The sequence below is a fragment of the Medicago sativa genome, chromosome 8, assembly GCF_051527215.1.
Source record: "Medicago sativa cultivar Bolivia chromosome 8, Bolivia_mono, whole genome shotgun sequence".
NCBI classification, from domain to species: domain Eukaryota; kingdom Viridiplantae; phylum Streptophyta; class Magnoliopsida; order Fabales; family Fabaceae; genus Medicago; species Medicago sativa.
In genome coordinates, this window is record NC_140756.1 from 68131287 (window position 1) to 68150249 (window position 18963).

The 18963-nt window shown below is 32.2% G+C and overlaps 2 protein-coding genes across 3 annotated transcripts; both read right to left on the reverse strand.

Moving 5' to 3' along the window:
* Nucleotides 1–527: 527 nt before the first annotated feature.
* LOC146900855 (sulfite exporter TauE/SafE family protein 3-like) lies at nucleotides 528–6736 on the reverse strand. Its single transcript, XM_085737850.1, has 12 exons — nucleotides 6424–6736; nucleotides 6142–6301; nucleotides 5699–5899; nucleotides 4968–5032; nucleotides 4825–4876; nucleotides 4586–4638; nucleotides 4404–4490; nucleotides 4256–4306; nucleotides 1651–1869; nucleotides 1309–1402; nucleotides 1053–1193; nucleotides 528–899 (listed from the first exon to the last, which is right to left on the reverse strand). Exons 1-12 carry the CDS (start codon nucleotides 6622–6624, stop codon nucleotides 802–804), a joined length of 1422 nt encoding a protein of 473 aa, XP_085593976.1. The 5' UTR covers nucleotides 6625–6736; the 3' UTR covers nucleotides 528–801.
* Nucleotides 6737–9870: 3134 nt separating this feature from the next.
* U1-70K (U1 small nuclear ribonucleoprotein-70K) lies at nucleotides 9871–15507 on the reverse strand. 2 transcript variants are annotated; one of them, XM_085737851.1, is made up of 11 exons: nucleotides 15331–15507; nucleotides 15034–15148; nucleotides 14849–14928; nucleotides 14018–14093; nucleotides 13868–13932; nucleotides 13724–13786; nucleotides 12164–12245; nucleotides 11908–12070; nucleotides 11125–11193; nucleotides 10235–10985; nucleotides 9871–10144 (listed from the first exon to the last, which is right to left on the reverse strand). In XM_085737851.1, exons 1-10 carry the CDS (start codon nucleotides 15418–15420, stop codon nucleotides 10268–10270), a joined length of 1521 nt encoding a protein of 506 aa, XP_085593977.1. In that variant the 5' UTR covers nucleotides 15421–15507; the 3' UTR covers nucleotides 9871–10144; nucleotides 10235–10267. The 2 variants fall into 2 exon arrangements, with proteins under 2 accessions (XP_085593977.1, XP_085593979.1); XM_085737853.1 differs by having other exon boundaries at nucleotides 9871–10159.
* Between the last annotated feature and the right edge of the window lie 3456 nt (nucleotides 15508–18963).

Here is an 18963-nt window from a genome sequence, read left to right on the forward strand (position 1 = left end):
AAACCCTAACCACATTACCAACTCCTCTTCACTTAAAATTCACTTAATATAAGCTTAATATTTATTTAAACTTTTGTCCTCTTCAACAAAACCCTAACCACATTACCAACTCCTCTTCAAATGCGCTTATCTTGTTCCGAATTAGAGAGAGTATGAGTATTAAGAATTGCTATTGGTATGAATAATAATATGACTTGCTAGAAAGCTCATACATATGTGGTTGCATAGTTGTTGATGTTGTTAATCAGTTGTACTTGCCATGTCTGAATTACCATAATGTTAATTTAATTACTTGTTGATTTTAATTTTAATGAATTTCAAATACAGGCGTATAAGATCTTAAGTAAAACTAAATGTTTTGAGATTAGCAATGTATGGCTTGCTTTGTGTTATGCCCAAGTATATCTAAATTTATGAAATGGTAATTACATTTAGTATATCAGTATGTAATTAAGTGTGAAAAGTTTTAATTCCATGTCATTGTTAAATTTTACCCATTAAAGCATCATTTTCATTGTACATGAGAATGAGTAGGAATGTTATATATTGCACTTCAAACTATGGTCATAAACGGTATGTTACATAATTGGCATACATGTTGCTTCTGATAAAGTGAAAATTCTTTACAAACCAAACAAAAACACATAAAAACAATTTTAAGATGGCAAAGAATATAATCCAGTCATTGTTACACAATCTGCAACGAACACAACAATATGTAGAAAATTTAGAAAGGAAAAAAATAACAAAGATATTTTCTTTACTTAAATGAAAATGACAAATAAATAAGTGATCATTTTGTCAAACCCCAAATTTTTTTCCATGGTGGCAGAGATTGTCAAACCCCATATATTCTTCATTTTCCATCTTCTCAACCATGTTGCCTATTCCCACCCCACCTGTGATAGCCAAAAATGAGACATTGTTACTAAGAATAATATTCCAAAATAAATTTTATCCTTACTTTATGGTTAAACTTTCTATCATAAATGGGTGGATAAATGTAAAAACAAACGTGAAAAAAATTAAGTACACTTAAAATAATAGAGTACCTAAACTGATTGCGCTCACAAAAATGGTAAAAGCTAATATGAAGACGATGATAGATGCTCTACCAAAGATAGCAATTATCTTTCTCACCACATGTTGGCCGGTTAATGCAGCTATGGTTGCAATCAATACTAAGTATGAAGCTGCATCATAACATAAATCACTTCACTTCAAACACAATTATAACAAAATCAATTTTACAAAATAGTGTTTGTCCAATATCATCATATCTACATTCACTTATATATTGTTTCTTACCATAGGGTACTGGGAAGCGATCTAGATGATAATATTGTACCACTGACATGGAGGAAGAGAAAACCATAGAAAAAGTTGATGTAGCACTAGCAACCTACCACATTCAAAAATATTCATCAAAGTTATATCTTAAAAAAAACTGAAAGGGAGAAATTATTAACTAAAGTGACACTGATGATTATTTTACAACTGTTTCGAGGAAATTTAAAATATGTCTCTTGAAATTACAAAGTCAGACTCTTACCATTAAACCGAGACCTCATTAATATATTCGATTGAGTTATATATTCACGTATAAACTAATAAATATTAGTAAATGAGAAAGAATGAATGAGTTTGTACCTGAGGAGGAATTCCCAATTCCAAAAACAATGGTCCCAAAATGAAGCCACCTCCTAGACCAAGCAAACCACTAACCATACCAGCTATTATTCCACAGAAGCAGTAAAGACAGATCTTATGAAACTTCCAAGTGATTTCCTTTCCCCTTGATGCAATTACTCTAGTTCCTTTGCATAAGCATATGGCTTCAAAAAGTGTAACAGAAATTGCAATAGGCACCTTAAATTGATAAATAGCACACCAAATTTCAGTTAGACCTTGCATAGAAATAGTTTTATGTCAGCTCCAATCAAGATATGTATTTTAGTTCAAAAACCATAAATTTTTTTAAGGCTTAAATATGAATTTCGTCCCTGTAATATAGGCGTGTTTTGATTTTCGTCCCTGTAAAAAAAAAAGTTTGAATTACGTCCATGTAAATTTTTTTTTGTTTGAAAATGGTCCCTGGGCCCACTGTAGCGCTGATGTGGCATGGCATTCGCCACGTGGCAGTTGCTGACTGTGCAACTTTTGCCACGTGGCACTGACGTGGCGTGCCACATAATATTAAATTTTAAAAAATATTTTAAAAATTCTGAAAATTGTTTTTAAAATTAAAAAATATGAAAATAATTTTAAAAATCATAAAAAATTACCGAAAAAATTCTGAAAATTATAAAAAATTTCCGAAAAATCTGAAAATAAATTTAAAAATCATAAAAAATTTCCGAAAAAAATCTGAAAATTATAAAAAATTTCCAAAAAATCTGAAAATAAATTTAAAAATCATAAAAAGATTTCAAAAATTTTAAAATTTTTAAAATTTATAATTTTTAATTTTGAAAACTTAAAAAAATTCGAAAACTTGTGTGTCATGCCAGCAAAGTTGATCTATATATGATTATGATAACATTATACATATATGAATATGACAATTTTTACTTTAAAAGGCTTGTTATTTATCATTTTCCCCGCATATTCAGTTAATTAAACAAGTAGAAGGGGGTTATACGAAAAAAGTTTCCTGTCAGACTTCTGCTACATCTTTCTTGCCCCATTAGTCTTTCTTAATGTTGCGCCTTACCGCATGATTATTTTAAAAAAATTGAAATTTTCGAAAATTTAAAAATATTTCGGATTTTTCAGATTTTTAAATTTAAATTTCGAAAAATTTTCGAAGAATGTGAAAAAAATTTCCGAAAAATTTAAAAAAATGTGAAAATTTTCGAAGAATGTTGTAGATAAGAATTAATTTTTTCCCAAAAAAATTTTAAAATTTTTTATAAATTAAAAATTCCGAAAAAATAAATTATAAATTTTCGAAATTTTTTTAAATTTTCAAAAAAAATTTAAAAATTATAAATTTTTTCCGAAATATTAAAATAAAATTTTTCATAATTTTTTTTCTGAAATATTAAAATAAATTTTTTTTCGGAAATTTTTTCTGAAATTATGAAATATATTTTCTGATTTTTTTCTGAAATTAATATATATATTCTGAAATTTTTCGAAAAAACTGAATATAATATATTAATTTCAGAATATATATTATATTTTTCTGAAATTATGTTTTTCGAAAAAAATTTAATATATAATTTTCAAATTAAAATATCTATTTTTCGAAATTTTTTTATGATTTTTAAATTTATTTTCAGATTTTTCGGAAATTTTTTATAATTTTCAGATTTTTTTCAAAATTTTTTATGATTTTTAAATTTATTTTGGGATTTTTCGAAAATTTTTTATTATTTTTAGATTTTTTTTGGAAATTTTTTATGATTTTTAAATTTATTTTCAGATTTTTTAAATTTAAATAAATAATTTTCAGAATTTTATTTTTATTTTTTATTTTTTAATTATGTGGCACGCCACGCCAGCGCCACGTGGCAAAAGTTGCACAGTCAGCAACTGCCACGTGGCCAAACCCTTGCCAACTCAGCTGAACAGTGGGCCCAGGGACCATTTTCAAACAAAAAAAAATTTACAGGGACGTAATTCAAACTTTTTTTTTTACAGGGACGAAAATCAAAACACGCCTATATTACAGGGACGAAATTCATATTTAAGCCTTTTTTTAAGGATTTAATTCATATACATTGTAATCGTAAATATTTTTTACATTGTCAATCAATCATAATTATCATATTATTAAAAAAGTGTCATGCTAACCGGTGTCCCTGGGCACTGGTTAAGGATACCAAAAAAGCAAGTTATAAATTAAAAATGACGCTTTTTTGACTTTTTATGAATTGATTACACAATTTTCATTTCAATTCAATAACTATTATATAACTTCCTTTTTTAGTATTCTTAATCGGTGTTCCGGGGCACCGGTTAACATTTCTCTTATTAAAATTAACTTTAATCATAACTACTTCTAAAGTCACATATAATTAATTGTGATTTGTTGACGGTGTAAATTTTTTTACATCAGGCGTATCAAAATTAAGCATTTTTTTAATACAAATGTTCCTATGTAGGATAAACCTTTATGTATACTACTATATCACAATTTTTGGTCTTTTAACAGGTTTGTTAACTTTACCAATCTATGAAGTTATACAACTAGACTTCAAAGCTAAATACATATCATGTGTATTAGTATCCAAATATATATAATATTTACCTGCAAGGAATTAAGAAGCCAATACTCTATGGAACAAGTTTTGCTGTAAGTCTGCATTGAAATACATAGAAAGTGCATATTCAGTTAAAAACACACAAGATGATTGTTTATAACTAATGAATCAGAGAAAAAACCAAATATTAACTACCTTAAGAATTTGAACAATGAGAAAAGCCACCCAAACATACATAAGAACTGATAACTCCTTCCAGTGAATGTTGTCAAGTAAAGGGACCTGCACACAAGAATTTAACATATTGTATAAAGCTAAGTAAAACCTCAATGAACTCTCTATAAAGAATGATCTGGAAAACCCTTGGAAATAATTACCTCTTCATCTTGTAGATCAGCTGGTAGTGACTTGTAGTCTTCTTCAGAAGCATCTGATATAAGGGGCAACAGCATTAGTATTTCAACAATAATATTGAAAAAAATTTACTACATCTTCCAAATGTTAAATTAAGAACTATTCCTCTCTTATTTGTGTTAATTAACATCAAAGTTTGATAAGCATATGCAATATCAAATAGCCATCTACATGTAATAACTGGAAGTTTGTAGGCACTTACAATCAGGAGTAGAACCTGATTCCAACATTTGGGCTGCTTCCTCAAAGGCTTCCTGAAAGTTCAGTAGCATAGTACTCTTACTATAAAGTAGAAGGCAATAGAGACTCAACTAAAAAAAATAATTTGTAACTATATAAGTTTACCTTTTTCATAATTGTTTCCTTTTTCCATGTATCGATGCCTTTGACTAAAGCTTTAGTGGATGTACCTATCACCATATGTTGCATCAACTGGATATTAGTTCTTGAAAAAATTGAATTTGGATTGCATGCAGTTTGTAATCTCACACGCATCACGCAATCAGCATATAGGTGGTCGTTGGACCGACATCAAACTGTCTAGATTTTAATGTATATTGTGATGTTTTTTTAAGAGTAATGATATTTTGACATCCATTTGATGACAACTTTGTTGACAACCTTGTTTTTCTCACTTCTTATTGGTCAAAAACAATGGAGAGAGAAAAAGGAAGAGAGAGGATAACAATATCATGTGAGTATGAGAGAGAAAGTTGTCCAAAAGTTGTCAAAAAGTGGTTGTCAAAATATCATTTCTCTTTTTTTAATATCTAAAATATTGAACTTGAAATCTAGACCGTCTGATCTCAATTTGTCGGTCACTGATGTGTTGATTGTGTAAATGCGTTGGATTGCTTAGGCAATCCCAATTCGGAAAAAATACAATAACCAAATGCAATATGTTGGCTGCAAAAAGAGAGTTTACTTTTCAAGAAATTTCTTTCAAGATAAAAGAAAACATCGTGCCAAAATATATATATGAATCTATTTGAAAACCATGTGCTTCTTTCCCAAAAAACACAAACAGAAGAGCACTTTCCCAAGAGCAATTATGCTAAACAGATAATGATTATTACCGATGAACAGAATGATAAGCAAAATAGTAACCATCCAATCAGCAAATATGACATTAAATGCAACACCAATGCTAATTCCTAGCATTAGCATAGGCTGGAAGAGCAAAGCAAGATCATAATCTATAAGTGGCATGTCTAGTGTAGGGTGTCTAAGCCTCAGATTGTAATACACTGTTGACCCAGCTGCTCCTGTAATCATGCCTGCAATAGCAATAAGAAATCAGAAAGAATACATATGTATTGGTATGTTTATTTGGAACCGCGTTCAGAGCTAGTTCATATAGTTTCCGAACCGCGGCCAACCACATGCTACTATTTGTAGCTTCACCAATTTCAGGTCCAAAACTGTATTTGAGACGCGAGAGAGATAATTGAATCGTAAATCCAAACATCGACTATATATATAACATGAATGAATAATTAAAATATAGAAATATACTAACACTTAGAGAGGGCTGTAGAAGACTTTGGATCAAAACCAATGATCAAAGTAAGCATAGGGATAAAAATTCCTCCACCTCCTACTCCTCCTACACTTCCCAATGCTGCTCCAAAAAATCCAACAATAGAACCTACGACAATTCTCCAACCAAACTTCATTTCCTGCTCAACAAAACCATTACAATGCATCATCACCAATTTCATAACATCATGTCAATATTATAAATGAGGTAATAAACAACCAAAAACATAACATAAAGTATCAAAATGTTTGATAAACTCACAGGCCAAACACGTTCATAGGAAGACTCTCCACTATACCAGAAGAAACTTCTTTTTTTCATGACAACAATTTCTGGTTTTTCGTCTTCCAAAACTCTTTCGGCTAAACTAACATGATAGATCATAATAAGACTCCACGAGACTAGCCATATAATTGTTGATGCTTCTCTTGATATCGCCTTCTTTTGAACTTCAAAAGCCATGTATGAACGGTTTGAAACAATATAGGAATCTAGTATAGATGTTTTTGTTTTTTTTGTTTTTTGGAACTCTACTACTTTTTCAAAATGCTGGTTATTCTAGGAATATATGTTTGAAAGAAGAAAGACACATTTTATATATTTATATATAGTAAAGACACATTTTCTCTATATCTCATTCCTGTTTCCAAACCCCCAAGTTTTATTATAAACATCGATTTCAAAAGATTCTCTTCGAGGTATTTACTGGTAGTGTATTATTGCATATGTACTTGTAAACCATTAGCAACATATGGTTTGACATTTTGCAAATCAAGATGTTTCCTTTTATTTAAATATACATGGCTAATGGATAAAGTGTTACAAGTATTCTTCGTACATGTTAATAGTTTTGAATCAATTGAAGGCTCCAGAACTTTGACCCTGGACTGGTGTGTCCAGTTGCTTAAATAATAGGCAAAATTACGTTTGAGTTCATTTTGGATTGGTTCGTTAATTTTTCATTTTATCGAATCATATTCTTTTATATATTTCATTATGTTTGCGTTGTTAAAATATCTAACAAGTTTTGTTAGCAAAAAAAACATGTGTGACATCTTAATATTGAGAAAATTCACGTAAACTTCTAAGATTTGTCCATTTTAGTTCTCTTCTCTCTTCTGTTTCTTTAACTCTAAATTTCTAAATCCAAAATCCTTAAAACTAGAGTACCTAATATTTTGCACTGGTTCGAATTTATGAATCCAAAACAGAAAGTATTCATCTTTAGTGTGAGACATAATGAATAAACATATAAATGTTGTTCACCTCTAGTTGAGGAATAAAAGTTTTAGTTCAGTCACAAAATGTGACATGAATGCAACATGAGCTTAACTAAAATATTAACCTTGCAAGCAAAATGTAACATAAATTATCAATTTGCAAAAAAAATAATAATAATAATAATAATAATATTGAAGGACTAATCCATGAAAATGGTCAAACTTAAAAGACCACAAATGTGATTTTGCTAAAATAATAATGAACATTTTCGTTACCTAATTTTAATATAAGAAATTTTAAACGTCAATTGTGATTTTGATTCAAGTCTAGAATACCGCAGTTTTTACTCCTAAACGATAGTGTAAAACCAGCGGCGAAGCTACCACAATTTTTACGAGGGGGCCAAACATAAAGAAGAAATAAAATATATTTTAAAAACTAATTTATTAAACTTAATCAACAAGTAAAATAAATTCACAATAATTTTTACATATATTTAATAAAACGACAACAAAGAAAATAAAATCTAACAATGGTTATTTATACAAGTTGAGTTGTATGGAGTTTTAAGAAGTCAAATTTATCCATAATAGACACTAAACCAAATAGATTATCAATATTATTTTAATATCATCTCTCTTTGAACTAACAAAATTGTTTGGAGTAGCCAAAAAATAATTAAACTATGTTAATTATTCAAGTTTTTTTTTCCTTTTGGGGTAGCCAATGCTACCCCATGACTATACAGCCATTCGCCCGTGTAAAACTATAGTGTTATGATGCAACTTTAATATGCTTGTTCCTAAAACATCTTCCTAAATATTTACATCTTGAAATGTACACCGATTGTCCATATAAATTAAATTGATTTATTTTCCACATTCATTAAATTATATCTCATTTTAGTTTTTTTTTTAATATATATCATTGTAGTTATCTTCACAAATATTGACGAAGCTTTAGGTGTGTAGTTTTAACAAAATTAGTAGTTTTTACCGTAATTTTGTCAAACTCACCACAGTAAATTACTTTGTTCACAATATGAAGAGTATAGAATGTTAACAGAATGAGAAAAGGGCAAACAAGCACAACACCGTCACTCAGCAATGAATTATCCGGATGAGAAAACCAGCAAACAAAAAGGACAAATATAGCAAGCCTAATACATCTAGCTCGAGTAACAAGCCTATGAGTTGTTTCTAGGAAGCTTCATGTTAGAAACATTTGGAAGCACTTAGACACCAAGCTTCATGTTCTAGCTTTCTTTCGAAGAGATAGATAACCGTACATACGTCCTTGCTAATCCAATACCACATCGAAACTTCACGGTAATTTCATTTTGTTTGCATTTTCTCATGCCATTTAATCACTCACTCGCATTCACATCACCACTCCTCTCTCTGTCGCTTAGTGCAAGCTGCAATGAATCTAGTTAATTAATGTATTTGGTTCCATAATTAATGTAAGTAGAGTCAATATAAGTACTCCCTCCGTCCCATATTACTTGACCTATTTAGAATATTTGCACTACTCATGTACCATGCTTTGACTCTATTTTTCTACTAATATATAAAAACAAAATATAGCATATAAATGTTAGATTCGTCTCGATTAATATTTTCAAAATATCAAATTTTCGTAATTTTTTCTACTAGATTATTAAAGAAATTTAAGTTTAAAATTGTGCATTGGCATACGTGACAGAGTCAACTAGGTCAAGTAATATGGGACGGAGGGAGTATTAAAACTCTAAAAACATTGACTTCTTAGTTTGGCTTACCACGTTACTTGCATGCAAACCTGTCCTTACACAACCAGAAATTGGCTTGCAATTCCTCCATCAAATAATAGTAGAATTATTCTACCAACACTCTTTAATATACTCCTCTCAACACCTTCATTTTGTTGAAAATTCCACTGAAATTATTATATAAAATCTACATAATTTAATCATTTTGTTTAAAATGTGCTGTTAATACTTCTCCATAATATAAAAATACAGCACGAATGAAATGGTGCGACATAATTGAAGTCATTTTTCTTTTTTACATAAAATAAAAGTCATTGAAAAAGCATCATTTCATGTTTAAACAGAACTTTACGCTTTTGGTGGATGATAATTTTAAATGCCGAGTGTTTTTTACAAGCTTTTAAAACATACACAATGGCACATGTGATGCTTTCAGGAAAGCATATATTCATATTAAAACTCTTGTTTTACAAAATGTTTGAGAAGGCATTATGCTCGGCCTTTTAAGCAAGAACAACACTACTACCTAACTCAAAACAAATGTAAATAGAAATGGAAAGGCAAAAATTGGCACTCACGAAGGAATGACCCATTGCAAAAAAAATCTTGAAAACTTAACCTTTTCTGTCAATCACTTTCCAGTTTAAGAAAAATTATGACGACAGACCATTACTCAACATCTAATAAAGGGTCTAGTAATCTAACTTCTTAATATAGCAACACTTAACAAACTCATGTAGTTCCAAACACATCAATAGACAAAAGATAAAGTAAATTCCAGACAATAATTCCCACAAAATCTGAAGAAAAAAAAATTGTTTCATAAAATATCTTCAAGAAAAACACAAACAACATTAGCAGTCCACGACCATACTGAGAAACTGAGATCACCAAAGCTGCAGTAGCAAACTTTCAACATCAAACATGAAAAACCGCAAGTACATATGGATAGTTGAGCAATAAGTTCTTTTGGTGTGCTTTTGATTGCTCCATGCCTGAATCCATTAATAGCTACCAAGAACCAATCTATAATATATAAGCCAGAATGACAGAATTAACAATAAGCAAATAGAGTACAAAAACGAACACCATGAATCTTACCAGAGAAATTAAAGAAGTATTTTGCTCAAGTTCCTAGTAATCATATTCTCGAGAATGAGACCTCTCTGAGCGACGATAATCATGGTCCTTATCACGGTTTCTGTCCCTATCACGCGATTTAGATTTTGCTCGTTCAGTGTGATGGTCATCTTCCATCTTAGCATGATCAGGATATTGATTGTAATCACCACGGTCATCTCCTTCATCATACTGCCCCCGTCCTCTCTGATGCTCATAATGGTTATAGTGATCAGGATCATGTTCAGGATCTGCATGCCTATGTCCATGCCCAGGTTCTTTGTACCGCCCACGGTGATCATCAGGTTCATAGTCCCGCTCTATTTCACCATGAGGTTCCTTCTCATGTTTAGATCCAACATGATCATAATCAGTACCCCTATCATGAGATCGTCCCCGATCAGTTTCCCCAACTTCATAATCCTTGTCCTTTTCACGATAACGATCATGTTCTACATCCCGTTCATGATCCCTCTCTCTGTCACGGTCACGTTCCCGACCACGATCGCGATCACGTCCTCTCTCTCGATCACGTCCGCGGTCTCTTTCTCTGTCCCTTTCCTTACCTCGGTCCCTGTCCCTATTCCTATCCCGGTCTCGGTCTCTGTGGTGCCTATCCTCTCTATGATCACGATCACGATCCCGATCCCTAGCCTTATCGCTAGATCGTTCACGTGATAGCTCTCGTTCTCTATCTCTGTCCTTACCTCTTTCACGTGACTTCTCTCTGTCCCTACAATGATTTTAGCCAGCAGCAGTCAAAATTTGTTTCAAAATCAACTATTGTCAAGAAACCATTGAATGATCAGCAAACTTGTTAAATATCAAAACCAACTAGCTAGTTAAATTGAAGCAGAAACACAAATTATTACCGATCAGCATGTCGATCCTCCCGTACTCTGGGTTCTTCGGAACGAGAAGGTCCTGATTGCTGTTGCTCCCTGAATAAATCAGGACATATCAGAATTTCGCCTCGATGTTACAGAGGAAGCATCCAACAAATTAATTACCAACAACATTCGACAAGACATATTCAGAATATAAAAATTTGAATTTAGGGTGCTGCTCATGAGTTGAGCAAACCAGTGCCATAATGAACCAAAAATGTTAAATGCAAAAAAATCTTGATGCAAAAAAGTTTCTAATTCAGAGCAATTTTACTGCTTTGGAATTTAGAGTAGGATGGTTGGGTTTGGAGGAGAGATAGACGGGTATGTGCCAGATATTTCCAACAGATGAGCATATTTTCCCAAGGGACAAATTTACATGTACAGTAAACTTGATAGATGTTCACTAAATTCCAAACAGCAGAACCATACAATTGCCAGGTCCACCCAGGAGAGGAAACAATTGTTGCAAACATCTCAAATTCACAGTCAATTACAACACATAAATATGCATATCATAGAACAAGGTCATAACATAATGTTTTCGGTTTTCAAATCTAGTTGTAATTCTACCTCAGGTTTAAAATAAGTAATAAAAGAAATTTATGAAGCAGGGACACAAACACATCACTAACCGGTAATAATTTGAGAAAAATGAATTAATTTAATGTAAGCAGTGTCGGTGTCGAACAACAAACCCGCCGTCAATTTGAAGTGTCAATACAACTGAGAATGAAATCCTATAAAAAAAATAGTAATAATAATTACCTTCCTGAATGTCGCTGATTAACTTCATCACCCCCCACTCTAGTAGTACCAAGCCCACCACCTAGACGGCGGGGTCGCCAGTTTGGAACAGTTCTCCCACGTTCAACATCCACAAGCACCCTTCTACCCTCAATTTTCCTACCATCAGCTTGTTTATAAGCAGCTGCATAATTAACGAAAAATATGACTTAAGCAAAATGTTATAGAAGTATATATAGTAATAATCAGACATATGTTACTAAAAATCACTACCAACCTTTCATGTCTCTTGTGTGCAGGTATTCAATGAATGCGTAACCCCTGGGCTTATTTGACTCAGTATCAGTAACCAGCCGAACCTAAATCATAAGAAAATGGAAAAAAAAGCATAGTCAGAAGAGAAAATTCTGGTAATCAGCTCAAAAGAAAATAACACAAGATGCTCTCTCATATTCTCACTTCAGAACCAATAAAATGCAACCAAAATAAAATACTAACACTAATATCCTAAATGGCACGGCAGACAGGCTCTATGCCTAATTAGCCGTGCTCACCTTTAAATCATACAGCTCCCATCGTGAGATGCATCACCACCGGCAATAGTTGCAGAAAAACTGATGTATTTGGCCCAATTAACCAGGTGTTGACTAGTGTCCCCTTACCAGGGATATTAATTTTTTAAAATTGATAAAATGGAAACAACTATGGGTAATATAGAAAATACCATAACATCTTCTCAACGGCTGATTTTGTTTTGATAGCCTTTAAAGCCAAAAATAAAGTTATAGCAACATCAAATGTAGTCTAACTAAGAATTTAATAAAAAAGGGAAGAGATTGAAATACTCCCAACATATTTTACCCAGTGCAGGAAAAGAACAGAAGTTGTCAGTCTCCTTGATCGAAAACAAGGCCAAAGGCACAATTTTGCATATTGTTCTTCCCAACTAAAATACCATGCAGGAGGAAGCACTTGAATGGAATTTGGGTTTTATTGTTATAGAATCAACCATTACCAGGGATGTCGATCGAGATAACCAACCATTACCAGGGACTTATATTAAGATGATAAACCATTACCAGGTGTTTGTGTCGGGGGTGCTATGGACACTCTTTCTAACACTCCCTCTAATACCCACTCCCTTATTGGATGAAATTTATGTGAGTAACACACTTTGGAAATGGGTCCCACATAAAGTGGTGAGACTCACGTGAGTTTCACCCAATAGAAGTCTGATAGAGAGTGTGTTAGAAAGAGTGTTTCTAGATTTCTCGTGTCAAGATGTTAAACTTGCAGTTAAAAATTCCTAGAGACCCAAAGCCCCAAGATATCCAATCCATATTATATTAACAGTGGAATGGAGCAGAGTGGGAAATGACAAAAGAAAATAAATAAAAACCAATCAACAACAAATTGGTGGAGCAACCAAAAGCAGTGATTATTACCATTTCAAAATCACTAAAAATTGAAAAATTAAATCAGAAACGTTCATATTCTATACCCTTGAAACTTCGGATAGGATGAGATAGATATTACACATAGCAGACTGATTTCCTGATAAGTTAGTTAGTCATGAAAACCTCTCAAAGTCACAAAAAAACATTTTCTTCAGTGGCAAAAGGAAAGGTATAAAGATCTTAAGTATTATGCTCAAACAGCTAGTATTTTGTTTTCTGTGATACATCACTGTATATGGAAATTGTTGAATTTGAAAATAATACAGTTTGAAGGCTCAAAAGTTGTAAAGATGTTAAATAGAAGTAAAATAGAGTAAGTTTTGAATCACACATAGATGATACGCTTACCGAACCCTTTTGAACATATTCAAAATACCTACCCGTTTGATTGCACCATATGACTCAAACTCCCTTTTGATTCTGCTCTCAGTAGTCTCATAACTCTGTTGGAAGATGGAATCAATAAGATATGACAAGCAATATGAAAAAGCACAGTAGTTACTCTATTGGAAAATATAACTTACAAGTCTGGCCACAAATAAAGTCTTGTATGGATCTCCTGATATATTTGGATCATTATGTGGATCATCTACATCAAAACAGATGAAAAATATTCAGATAACATAATCCACAAAAATCAACAAATTTCAAACGGTATATTTAAGAGTCATCACATTTCTCAAGCTCCTCAGCAGCTTTCGCAGCTCCCTTCTCCAGTCTTAACTTGTGTACTCTTGCCCTTCTTTCTGCCTGAGTGCACAAAAACGTATCAGCAATTATGCTTTTATTATACTCTTCACTATTGAAACAAGGGCTTTGACATTTAAACTACTTTACTGCTTTTATATGCCGATTGCTACATTAACTATATGCAAAGCAATAGATACTCGGTATGTACTATGAAGCGGCTACGTCGGTCCACTGTACATTATAATAACCACTTGTTTAAGTAATTTGAAGAGAAACTGGAATCTGGTAAAGACTGAATAAGCAATAGTAATTATATTCTCAACTAATATGTGGAGCTCTTTGTTATCCATGACCACAAAACATTTATTCGGATTTCGGATATTTCATAAGAACGAATTAGTACCATACAAAATGCAGGCACAAGGAGTCAGAGATAGCCGGTTAAACATTGTGCTTGCACAATATTAGAGTAAAACTTAACTGCAGAATTTAGCAGTAAAAAAACACTTCTGAGCACATATTTTTTTGCAAACTAATAGTTAGTTAACGTAACTGTTTTCATAAGGACATATTCTAAAAAGCAATCAGACACAACATGGATCACATCAAAAGACCAATCTTACATTCTTACCCATAAAATAACTTCAAACTCTGTCCATAAAAAATATACGAAAAAATAAACTCATTGCATCAAATCAAACCCGCCACAGACATGTCCGGTGCAAAAAAAAAAAACACGCAATTACGAAACTATGCATAACACAAGTAAAACTAATAATTCCAGCATAATTAGTCTTAAAAGATAGGAACATTACAGGAGTTTCAACTACTGGCACAGGCGGAGAATATTCCGGTTCACCAGGTTCAGCAAATTTACTCACAAATTGCGCCATCCCTAAACAAAAAACATAAACAAAAGCTTAATTGCATAATTAACTATAATTAACATCAATCAACAATAAATTATCGCAAAAACCTAACAAATTCAATAATCAAACACCTGTTAACGGAGGACATTTTCGTTTCTCCGGTGGAGGTTTATACTCCAACGGAGGCCTAGGCTCAAACAGCTTCAACAAATTCGCAGTCAATCCAGTTGGATGACTCTGTCCAATCTGCGTCAAATCAATTACAATTAAATCAAATTAATCAACAAAAATTAACTAATCTAATATCTAGGGTTACGAACAATAAACCCTAACTATTGAAAATCAACAAAAACAACAGTTTCGTTAATTATGAAGAAAATTAGGTCAAATTAACAACGAAAAGTGAGGGAAAGAGGATGAATCTATACCAGTTTGAGTTGAAGGACGTTGGCGCGATTCTGAGCTTTGGTACGAGCTTGAACGGCGGCGTTTTGGTTGCGCAGAAGAGGATCTTCCATGGTGAAGATTCGATGAAATCACGAGATAATTGAATTGATGAAATCGTTAGATCCGGTTTGCGTCTCGGCTATGAGCGAGCGATAGCTGAATCTCGAAACTGACTGCTACTGAGAAGTATTTATAGTGAAGGGAAAAAAAAAAAAAAAAAAAGGGTACGCCTTTTAAGCATGAAGTGTGTTTTTGCTTGTTTGGAGAGTCGCAAAGGGATAAATTTTTAGTTTGAGCGAAGAAGCATTTTTTTTTTCCCCTTTGAATTTTGTATAAATCGTTTAATTTTCATTTTCTCTTCAAATTATTCAAAATAACTAAAATGTCCTTAATTTTGTAGTAGATGAAACTTCAGTTGATGGAACATACTTGTGATATTTGGGATTGTTGTGTTGATGTGTATATTGAAGTGAATACTCTTGTCAATTAATTGAATTTGATTTAATTGATTCATGTTCAATTATTTATATTTGATTATGATTGATGTGAAGTTAACCCTCAATTGTTTGTGGTGGACCACCTACCCATTTGTATGAATGGGTAGACGACGTGCATGATTGATTTTTATAGCTTGCTTGGTGAGCACTTGTGGATATCGGGAGCTATCTTCGTGATCGGTCTTTAGAGTCTTAGAGTAGGCTCTGATCTAGGATGATGTATGTGTTGAGGACAAAATCCTTATTTGATGTTTTAAAGATTACAAACATTTAATACTTGTTTTTTAACTTGTTATCTACTAATGAATTTTGTGAAAAACGTTTCATGAGAATGTTCTTAACATAAGAAAGAAGGTTTTTTGCTCACAAGACAAGTTAAAAACGTCCTTATCAAAGCAATTAAGCAAAAGGACATAATTGGACTTTTTGGAACAAATTCAAGAAGCAAAATATTCTCTATGTCTCACCAAAAGAAGATACTTGGGATACATGACATAAATAGAATATCTTATGATTACATAAAGGCTTTGCACTTAGAAAAGAAATGGAAAAGCACGTGCCATAAAAAAAAAAGAAACAAAGTTGTTTTACAAAGAAAGAATGTTCTTGAGAACATTCTGGTGAAACTACAAATATGGATAAGGATGTTATCATTCAAACACAGCCAATTACAACTCATACACAGCTGTACTACAACCTCACGTGGGTTGTCTCAAATGGCTAGAAAGAATAACAAAATTGTTTTACAAAGAAAGAATGTTCTTGAGAACATTCTGGTGAAACTACAATTATGGATAAAGATGATGTCATTCAATCACAGTCAATTACAACTCATACACAGATGTATTACAACCTCACGTGGGCTGTCTCATAAGGCTAGAAAGCAGAGAATGTTCTTGAGAACATTCTTCACTTGGAATAACACATTTTTTGCAACACTTGTGCATCAAGCAACAAAAGCAAGAGCACATGGGTTGTTTTTCACGTACAAGCTTCACAACTGTATGTTCATGTACATTTCAAGTGAGCATCACAAATCAAGCCTCTATAAATACAAGCATATAGCAAGGCAAATTCTAAAAGAGCTTACACACAAGAATTTATTTCTCTCTTTCACGTGAATGCTCAAAGAAATAATTCTTCAAGTTCTTCAAACAACAAAGCAAGCTTCACATATCTTTCTTCAAAGCTTAGATATCCCTGAAAGTTTGTACAACAAAGCAAGCTTCACATATCTTTCTTCTAGATATCCCTGAAAGTTTGTAATGATAATATCTCCAAGTTGGGATATTATTTAAAATATCTCTTTGAGATATTATTTTGAAATCTCTACGTGAGATCCTTTTTAAAATCTCTTTTGAGATTCCATATACTACCAACACCCACCACCATACAAATTGTAACTAGATCTCAAGTCTATTGGACTTAATAGTTTGAGATAGAACTTTTCTTGTGTGATCAAGAATCGTAGAAGCCTGCTGAGGTTGATAATACAGAGTGTAACGGACTGATCTGGTGTGATCAACATATTATAGTGCTATTCAGAAGTTTCTAATAGCAGGATACTGTAACACCCCGTTTTCCCAACGTAAAAATTTCATAATTAAAAATCAGAGTAATTCAACTTTAAACGGAATGCTACACTTCTTAAGAATTCATAAACTGAATAAATAACAATTTATTCTTCAAAATCATTTAACATAAGTAATTCAAAACTTCGCAGCGGAATCAGTTCATTCAACATAAAAAGTCTTTGACATGCAGGCCTCATCATAAAAATCTCATAAGTCTTGTTCAACATTTATTCATAAAAATCCATAAGTAATACGTAAGGAATAGAAATAGAAGACATAATCCCATCCCGTTACGTATCAGAGCACCTAAGACACACTTGTGAGGAGTCCACTCACGACCGCAACTAATCCTGGTTACCTGCAAGTTACCCATACGAAGAGCAACATTTCCAAGCAGAGGGGTGAGATTTCTCTAACAATAATATTAAGCATATAAATCATATAAAGTACATTCAATAACTTAAACATCTTATAATTCATTAATCATATCTAACAACTTAAACTTCCTTAACTAGTGTCATTAATCTTCTTATATTGGTCGTAAAACTATCTTAATACTAATTATAAACATCTTTATATAATATCAATTACTAATCTTAACATCATCATATAACATCAAATAATAGTCTCCAACAATCATCACATAGCATCAATATTAATCACAAACGTCACCACATTTCATCAAACATTATTTATAAGCATCAACATCTAATATCAAATATAATCATAAGCATCATCATGTAATTTCACATAAGTATTATTATCAAAACATATGAACAAAACGCAAAAACATGAAACATAGAATGCTGTCACCGTACAATTTCGCTAAGACCTCCCAGTAGTATTTTCATCATAACTCAAAGACCAAACATCATTTTCACGTCAAACCAAAGCCACTGGAAAGCTAACAAAATTATCTAAAACTTGTATGTTTACTCCTAAGACCAATTCTGTACCGATCAATACCAGTTTTCATTTTAAATTCGGAAAAGTTGTGTTGAAAGTCCATAAATGTTCACTGTGACCTACATGTAGTAATTTGACCATAACTCAAGTTCTATAAATCCTATTGACGTGAGACCAACGGAATTAGAAAGCTAACATCCATACCTACAACTTTCGTGTTTACACCTAAGACCAATTTCGCACCGATCAATACCAGTTTTAATATCAAAATTCGGGCAGAATGCAGATTTTCTTCAAGTTTCACATAATCTCATGGTGCTAACCTCAAAACTACTTCCAATAATCATCTTATGGATTATCTAAGGTCTGTACACAATTTATACATCAATTCAACAAGTTTTCATCATCTATTCATCAAATCTCTCTCAAAACCCTAATTATCAAATTCTCACAAACTCTCCCCAACTTGTTAGATGTAATCTAATGATTTAACAACTTAATATTAATGCAAGATAGTTTCACCCTCACCTTAGATTAATTCCTGAATCAGCAGCAGCGTTCTTCTTTCCTAAGGTCTTCTCCTTTTCTCTTGACTTTTCTCTTCTCTTCTCTTCTTTCTTGTTCTCCTCTTTTCCAA